Raw genomic sequence first — 9293 nt, 5'->3', positions numbered from 1 at the left:
TTTAAATAAAATTCTGTATAAAACCAATTTGACACATACTTTAGTGTTGTATTTAAACTTCTTTATTCCAAATTTGGCCTTCATCTCCTCGAGATTAAATTCTGCATTTTCAAAATATTCCTTTTCTTTTTCTGAAACATTAGCAACTGCATCATAAATTCCAGGGACCAGGATTTTACCAGAGGAATCAGCCAGAGAGTCTAAAAACAAATGTATAAGTTCTGAACAGTTGTATTCAGCAGATATTGCACAGACAGCAAGACCTCCAACATTATTTATTTTTTTCAAAAATGACTGAAATTGGGCATGATTCTCAAAGTTGTACTTTAACCTCATTTTTTCTTTACGCTCTTCTATAGTGTCTGTTTGTGTGAGTCATCTGTCAATTGATGGCAATCCCCTCATTTCATAGGATTTTCTTAGGCAAGGCCTTACCCTCTGCAGGTTAATGTTCATTAGAATGCCTATAGAGAAGCAATGTTTACAGTAGGACGCACAATAAGATTTGCTCTGCATGGTCTAGACCCCAGGAAAAGAACAGCTTCTGCATCAGAGGCGAATCAGACTATTCTCCATGTAGCCAAGAGACTATACTGGGCTGGCATGATGGGACAATGGACTGATGGATTTCATGCATTCATGTGGAAGTTTGCTCGTCAGCTACCAGAAGCCATTCTGCAATCTGTAGTTTAGTTGTACACTCTACTTACTCAACAAAAATATTAAGTCACTGGTTGCTTCATGAAGCACACCCCCAAAACTCCCTGAATGCAAATCCTGAGCAGCACATTCCACCTGCAAAAAAGGAAGAAAGAGAAGAAAAGGTTCAAGTCAATTGTCGTTTAAGGCACTCGTGTATAGGAAAGTATCCTTAAAAGGTTCTTTTACCATACAGCTTACAAACTGCAGAGCTGGCTAAATGGAGATGGATATTTTGTACCAACGTAAAGTTTTGTGGCAGTGTCTTGAATTAACATCCATATTACAGCACACAAACCCTGTATCCATCAAGAGCAACTATGGATACCTGAAACCATTAATCATAGGGAACCCTATCATTTTCAATGAGGCGAACAACTTCCAGCCCAAGCATACCATAAAATTGGAGGACCTAGAAATGTCTAGAGAGAGCACATTTTTTTCAGACATAAGTGGAGCCCCAGATATCGAATTCATGGAGGGGGGTTCGTACTGTATGTACATAATCATACTGTAGATAAAAAAGTAGCTCTAAGATGCCTTTAAAAATGAAATGAATAATCTCCTTCATACTCACGCACCCTGCCAACACTTCATAACCTGGCTAGTAAAAACTGACAGGATCTGGAGACTGGCAGATGATTACACACTACAAACAATTCATATGCACATATATCTATATTTTCATTCTATTAATTGTCCTGTGTTGGATACAAATAAAAAATTTGATTTTAGAAGACAGACCTTAATATGACAAATTTTAAAACCATTTTTTAAAAATTAGCCACATACACGCAACAGCAATAGGACCAACCTAACTCCCTTAGGAGGGAATTCTTTGGGAGGTGTTGCTTCTTTTTATATACCTTTGGAAAAGAGTGATGAATTTGTTCAATAAAAGCCCTAATTTTAGCTAATATGGAATGTGTCTGTAAAATCAACATATTAACATGCTGTTCTCCACTTCATACCTCAATAAAGAAGTAGCAGTTCCCCCTTGTTCCATAGGTAATACCAGGTTTTTTGCTGAGCCACGTGGTATCAGTGATCACAATATAATCAACATCTGAAAAAAATGTACTATTTCTTTCTTCAACGAGTGTGAACAGCCCATTGGATCCTACTTCCTCCATACCTTCAAACACAAATTTCACGTTCACAGGGAGTTCCTAGTAGAATATGGTTTAAACAATTTTGTTAGGGTGTTATTTTTCAATTGCAGACTACAACAATTTGGAATTAGTAGGTTTTAAGAAGACATATACAGTACATGTTTTTGAAGTGCTTCTATTGCGTGAAGTACAGCCAAAACTTGCCCTTTGTCATCGGAGGTTCCACGTCCATACAGGCTGCCTTAAAAAGAAGAATGAAATCATGATAGTTATGCTCCTAGAATCCACTTGGCATCTCTCAAAGCTGTGTCCTGAATCTGTGCTTTGAAGGCAGAAGGTAGGGAATGGCAAAAAAATCTAAATGAGGGGTAGACAAGGTGCACACCTAGAACCCTATATGGCCACTGAGGATGGTTTTGTAGACCTCAACCCCTCCAGACTCTGCAGATCTCCTCCCCTTGTTTTGTGGCAAAAAAGGCTAAAATGCCTCTTCTAGAAGACTTCAGTGCAACAGTTTCCCAATCAAATAAGTTTCAGGGCCTCCCTGTGCTGTTTATCATTTTTTAAAATGTTTGTTTTTGAAATCCAGAAATGGATCTCCAGACACTTCTAGCTTTTGGTTTCCATTTTCGGGTAGTCTTCCAAAGGGTATGTTACTGTTACTCACCTTTGTTAGGGTTTCCTGATCTCAGGGCTTGAGTTCTAGGCTGCACTTGCACTGCAGAAATAATCCAGTTCGACACCACTTTAACAGCCACGGCTCAATGCTATGGAATCCTGGGGTTTGGAGTTTGTTGTGGCACCATAGCTGTCTGACAGAAAAGGCTAAATATATCACAAAACTACAAATCCCAGAATTCTGTAACACTAAGCCATGGCAGTTAAACCAGTGTCAAAATGCATTATTTCTGCAGTGCAAAACATATGTCAGTTTTATTGTGGCTGATAGACTGCATCAGGGTTATGTGTTATAAATCTCCATCCTGATTATGCTATACATCCCTTATGTTGAATCACAACATTGTAGAAACAAATGGCCAGCCACATATGCTTGTGCGTGTACATTGACATATGGACTGCATGTGCACCCATCTGTGTATGTACTTACAGAATGGCACCATTGTGCAACTCTGCTTCCACAACCTTCAACTGAATACTTCAATTCTGCTTCAGACAAAAATGCCCAGCACTTTCCAAATGTTTAAGACACCAATAGGATTCTGGTCCTTATTTTGCAAATTACAAGACATTAGAACCCTATTGGGTCAGACCAAATGTCCAGCATCCTGCTGGTCCATTCTATCTATAGTTGCCAATCATGTTTCTCTGGGAAGCCCACAAGCAAGACCTAAAGATGAGAGATCTCTTGCCATCCAACAACTACTATCCAGTGGCATATTATTTTTATCATATCACCATTTAATAGGCATAAATACTCACCATTCTTTTCTTCCAAATTATACGGCTGGGTTGACCATCCATCTTCATATTTGGCTGGCTGCACATCCAGATGTCCATAAAAACAAACGGTGGGTTTTTTAGGATCCTTTCTAATTTCTGCCAGAATTACAGGTGGCAAAGGAATCTCATTTCCATTTTGTAACTACAATAGAAAGGGTGCATTCTTTATCCCATGAACTAGCAATGGCTTACAAATAATATAATTATCATGATGGGGGAAATTTCAGGAAACCATTCAGAAAATAAACAGGAAACAACAGCAAGGGAGATGAACACTAGGAGCAGGAGCAGGACCAGGCAACCTGAGAAACAATATTGGCAGTTGAACTATTATGGGGGTCAATTGCTCTTGGCAGGTGTTCAGCACTGCTAATCCCTCACGCCAATTCCATACTGTGCTTTTTATGGGACGTGTTCCAGTCTAATTTCCGTGAATGATTTGTTGCTGTTTATTGCCTGTTTATTCCTGGGATAATGGCTCTTTAATCACAATGTGTGTGAAAATGTTAAAAGTAATTGCACGATTTTCACACAATTTCCACTGTTTAAACCCCCAATTTTCCCATGAGGTAAAATCCATAGAGTTTAGTGCACCTAGACTCAAATTTCTGAGGTTTAACAAAGTATTTTAGGTGGTGTTCTTAAAAATAGATTTCATGCTGAATCACTATAGAAATGGCTTACCTTTTGCTTCCCCAATTCCACCAATTCAACAGTAGCACCTAACTGCATTAGCTGCTCAGCAGTTAAATTCATCATTTTAACCACCTGATCTCTTTTTTCAGGATTACTGGAGTCACTTTCAATAGACACCCAATCTTTGAGTCTCTGTGGGAAGAGGAAATTGTGAATGAAAACCTGCTCTCAAGGCGAGTCCCTTTCACTGCACTTTTCCATCTTCTCTCAAAAGCAGCCCAAGAGTAGTTTTCTAGATGTACCTGTACATATTTGTCTTGATGTTCCTCAATGTAGCCAAATACTGTAGAGTCTGGTGGTGCTTCAGCCACAATTTTTGTGAAAAGGAGAAGAAATAGTAGGCTAATCTGTAAGGTGATATTATTATTATTATCATCATCATCACTACCACCACTGCTACCACCACTGAGACTCACCCACCCAAACCACTTCTCTTGGATGGCAGCACAACCACTGCCATCAGTTATTTGATGAAGACACTCGAACTCAGGACTATCTTGTGTGTCTTCTGTACTACAACTCTTTCGTCATGCCAGATCTCTGGGCCACAGAGTCTTTCCCAGCTTGGCATCAATCACTCTTTGACAGCCACACACCCACTGTCTAATGTGTCCCAAACCTAAAAGACTTTTCTCAATGATGGTAGCATTTTAATGTATTCTATTTTTTAGATCACTCCAGACAGCTGCTTGCTGAAGCAAAGCAATAGATTTATTTACAAGTCAGGCTGAATACAGTATCTCTTTTAGTGGATGGTGTTCACATTGGATATGGTGTTTAAATACTTTATTTGTTACACAGTTTGACAGTTCCTTTCGCTTGTCTTTGTAATTGTTTCCTTATAACTTTATATCCTTTCTGGCAAACTGTGATTTCCTAGGGCATGGTACATATCGCCCAAAAAGGGCAGCCTGCCGGCGCCTGTTTTCCCTCCATAGGGAAGCCGCACCCGCCAAACCGCGCGGCTTCCCTGCAGAGTAAAAAGAACTCGCAAAAAGCGTCACAGCTGGGGCATAACAAGTGCACCACAGTGTACTACTGGCGCACTTATTACACAAGCACCACGCAGCGCCGTGCGGATGCTGCATGGCACTTGTGTAACAATGGCAGCTCCCATGTGTACAGAGCACCGCCATTGTGATGCCTTCGTCACGTGCTAAGATTGAGGAGTGTGTGGAAGCACTGTCCCGAGGCAACCCTAGCATGTGACGAGGGTGTCACAAAGGGCCAGTCTACACCGGCCCTTAGTCACCCTAATTAAACTCTCACATTTGAACTCTCTTAGTCCTGGTACAGACCGGCACTTTGTGTCGGCCTGACCACGGACTAGGGTTGTGTGAGGGCTGAGCGTTTCCACGCTCAGCAACCCTACTGCGCACGCCAGTCGCCATCTTGGTGCACGCCCATACAGACAGGGCATGCCACGATGACACTGCTCATGTGGATGCTTACACGGTGCTGCGTATGACGGGCATCATAAGGCCGCGCTGCGGCACTTATGGTACTGTTCTAGGGCACAAATAGGAGCCTTTTTTTCCCGGCTCCTATTTACAGTGGGTTAGGGGTGTGGCGTGCGGCTGCTGCATCCCCAAACCATCCTGTTCAGGGGCATCATAGAGCTGCCTCTGAACGGGCTGTTTATACAGCCCCTCAGTTCCAGCCACCACTCAAGCACTTACAGTCATTTCCATAGCCTTTCTCTGGCTGTAATCATAGATTGTCCCTAGTCTAGGTTTAAATTTTAGTTTGAATCCATGGAAATAGGTCTCTTGTTGTTCCTTTTTTGTTGTTGGCCTCTACTTCCTTGAATTGATTATTACTATTGTTCTCTTCATCCTTGTGCACTATTCTTTGTACAGTTGCATTCATGGTTCTGGATCTGGTTCTGTTATGTCTCCCTGATCTTTTGCTTTTCATCTTTCCTTTCTGCCTGAAGTATTTTTTCTGTCATCCATTGTTTCTTCTCTTTCTTTTTGGCCACAGATAGTATCTTCCTAGATTCCTCTCTGATTGTGTCCCTAGCTTCTGACCATAGTTCTTCTGGTTCCTACTCCATTATACTTTATAGTGCACATCTATTTCTCTGTTTCTCTGTAAATTCTATTGAGATGTTCTTAAACCATATTTTGGCATCTTCTTCAATTTTATTCTAATTTTTTATATAATTAGTTCATTATCTGTGTGCTGTAGTCTGTGCCTGGCTTCCATTTTGCTATGAGGATAGAAATTCTCCATCTTCTGTTCCCAATTATATTTTATTTTTAATAGGAGGAGAAAATAATACTTGTGTTTGTTATGATTTCCAGTAATGCTTGCCCTGATTCTGAATCACCTTTGGGTTTCTCATGTAAACAAAAGGAATCCATGCAAACCAAATGCACCTGTGTTTAAGAGTATTCTCCAATAAGAAATTTTCTGATGTTATTTTTCTCCTTGTATTTACAATCCTACCCATTTTGTAAAAAAAGTTTCTCTTTTATATGGACTATAACTGTTCTTTTACTTGCAGATTTGTATAGACTGGGTACAAAGTAAAAGCCTGTAAGATAGGGGTGACCCAAGATATTTTTGCTGCCTATGGAGAAGGAAAATGTGATTCATACAGAGAGAGATGGAAATGGACTGGCCTGGCCACTGATGTCAAAAGGGGACAGGAGGGAGAAGTTAGCTTGGCTAGGGTTCAAAGAGCAAATAAACACAGCTCTCACTCACAACACCCTGATGCCAGTCACTTCCAGCATCTGCATGCTCAAACATGTTGCAATGCAGGAGCAATTGTGCCTACTGAACAGCATGGCTTAGGGTGATTGCCTCTCTATCTGCTTGCTCAGTCAAGGGATTTTCTTTTGTAATACATGGAAAAAAGGCAATCAGGCAATCAACTTAAATGAGCAACAAGGAATCATTAACATGGGGGTCCAGTGAACATGTGAGATGAGGAATCAAGAAGAATGGTCAGGTAACAGCATTTGCTACTCTCGGCTATCGTTGGCTAAGATAGCTACTGCCCTCTATTTAATTTAGTATTATTTATTATACCTTCACAATATTTCTAAAGAAATTTTCTGCTCACCAGGGACCTCAAACCAATGTGCAATTTAAAACAATACAGTTGAAGGCAGGGACAGCCCAGCAAGAAGTATGAAGTGTGGAGCCTCAGAGATGAGATCTATGAATCAGAAAGCCACTGGATTGAACTTTCATAAGGCGGTGTTGCTTTTTTAAATGACAGTTAAAGTACAGTGCTTACATTGACCTGTGGACATGCTGACCTAGGTTTTTGACTAACATTTCTAGACTTATATATGAGTATATAGTGCTGTTTCGTTTTAATTATTTAAAAAATAATGTTATTTAATTCTTTTAAAAACTTTTATAAACTAATGTTTTAGCTTAAACTTTTAAAGGTATTGTAAGGAGAAAGGTGGTATATAAATTCAATAAATAAATAAATAGTCTGAATCAGGGCCCCCAATACATGCTCTTGTGAGCACTTAGAAAAGTTACTTTTTGGACTATATCCCCCTGAATCCTCTGCTAGTATGGCCAATGGCTGGGAGATTCTAGGAAATGCTGATCAGAGGAACTAGGTCAGAATTGTATAAGACCTTTTACATAACGTAACTTTGCGTATACTTGGCCAAGTATGCAAAGAAATCCAGAATTGTGAAAATGTTTACTGGCACACTGGTGCCCAATATTCATTGGGACAGATGTGATGTGCATCAGGACCGATGCGCATCAGTCCCATTGTGAATCAAGCACCAATACATATAAGGCATATTGCTGGCTCTGCTATGTAGTAATGTAACAGCAGCCTTCTACTAGATAAAAACGCTGCACAACTGCACAATTCTGATTCCCACAGGCGTATGTCTGCTTACGAAGATGCATTGCCCCAACAGAATTCCAGCCTTCATTTCTCAAGCTGTTTATGATTAAGTAAAACATCAAGAATCATCTGCACTGTATGTCTTTAATGTTATGTGTAGTTCAGCCTTATTCTTCTATTTTCTTTATGATTTCCCTTTCCTTTTTTCTCTCTCACCAAATCCCTCATCTCCCTTTAGGGCCAGCCCAAGTACCCCTTGTCCTGTCCCCAGTGCAAAAGTTGCCTGGCAGCTGAAACTTACTTAATCACTCAAAATGGTGACATTAACCCTAATCCTGTGCCATATTGAAGTAACAGGGGTATTAAGGGGGTGCAGTACAGGCATATGATGCCTGACCCCCAATAGAGGGAAATAGACCCCTTCCACTGTTCTCCACATCTGCTGCCTGAGACAGTTGTCCAACTCTGCTCCGTGGTAGAACTAGCTCTGCTTGTCCCCTAATTTTCTCAGACTTCCAACAGTAGCTCCTAAGGGCTGGAAAGCTCTATGCTCCCAGCACTGAACAAAAAGCCTCACCGCACAGGGTTGTGTTAAACACTTTGTCATCTCAAATGTTTCTACAACTATCTTCAACAAAGGCAAATAAGAAAAGAAAAAGATAATACATCACCATAGCAGTAGAACCAAGCAGTAATAGAATTTCCTCTGAGTCCGTTTGCTAACCGAATCAGCAAAGTATGGGATGTCTTCTACAGAAAAAAATTCTGCAGGTTTTCTGTCTCAGATTCAACTGTTTATTTAGCCTGTCCAAACAGTTTGTTAATTTTTCAACTGACTGTTTGTTGGTTCTAACAATCTAGTTTTACTGTCGGTAAATCCTTATGCTGTCATCTTTGTATGGAGCTTTGCTAATTGTGGATTTTGCTTGTGTTCTTTTCCCCCTTTCCCATCAACAATCAGTGAAGTTTTGTGAGGTGTACATTGTTTAGCCCTTATGAAATACGGAAACGGCCAGTCTCTCACCTTCATACTTAGAGAAATGGAAAACTTGGGAAAGCTACTGCCACTGGTTTAGTTGCCAATACTAGTCTAGTTGGACAATTAGTCCAAGCTGGTATAAAACATCTATGTTCTTATCAGAACTTGAAAATTCACATCTCTGTGAGAGTCTGAACAGTGTTATGTTGTGGTGTTTCATGAGAAAGTAAAATGGTGGCTAGACTGCTCTGAGTAACATCTTATGATTTTGTTTAAAGGGGGACATGGACGACATAAGCAGTGGATCCAGATGTCTAAAGATGACTATACTAATGCTAGGTCTGATTGCAGGGAAATTAGCTTAAAATATGAAAATGATTTCTCTGTAAAAGGACCTGGAAGAATAGCCCTAATTGTAGACTCTATAAGATGCTTGTTGCTCCAACATGTCCACAATGTCTGAAACTGGGCCATACTTTGGGGAAAGCAGCTAAATCAGAAGAGCTAGAAGAAG

General features: G+C 40.3%; 1 protein-coding gene across 1 annotated transcript; it reads right to left on the bottom strand.

The window, feature by feature from the left end:
- Positions 1-6: 6 nt before the first annotated feature.
- Positions 7-8703, bottom strand: LOC121927606 (beta-Ala-His dipeptidase-like; the record flags this gene model as incomplete). The annotated part of the gene is made up of 8 exons (XM_042461377.1): positions 8472-8703; positions 4211-4315; positions 3957-4100; positions 3252-3414; positions 1970-2052; positions 1671-1868; positions 711-795; positions 7-200 (listed from the first exon to the last, which is right to left on the bottom strand). Coding segments are annotated over exons 1-8 (975 nt in total), but the record flags the coding sequence as incomplete, so codon positions are not given.
- Between the last annotated feature and the right edge of the window lie 590 nt (positions 8704-9293).

The sequence above is a fragment of the Sceloporus undulatus genome, chromosome 4, assembly GCF_019175285.1.
Source record: "Sceloporus undulatus isolate JIND9_A2432 ecotype Alabama chromosome 4, SceUnd_v1.1, whole genome shotgun sequence".
Taxonomy (NCBI): domain Eukaryota; kingdom Metazoa; phylum Chordata; class Lepidosauria; order Squamata; family Phrynosomatidae; genus Sceloporus; species Sceloporus undulatus.
This window is presented reverse-complemented; position numbering and strand designations above follow the sequence as displayed.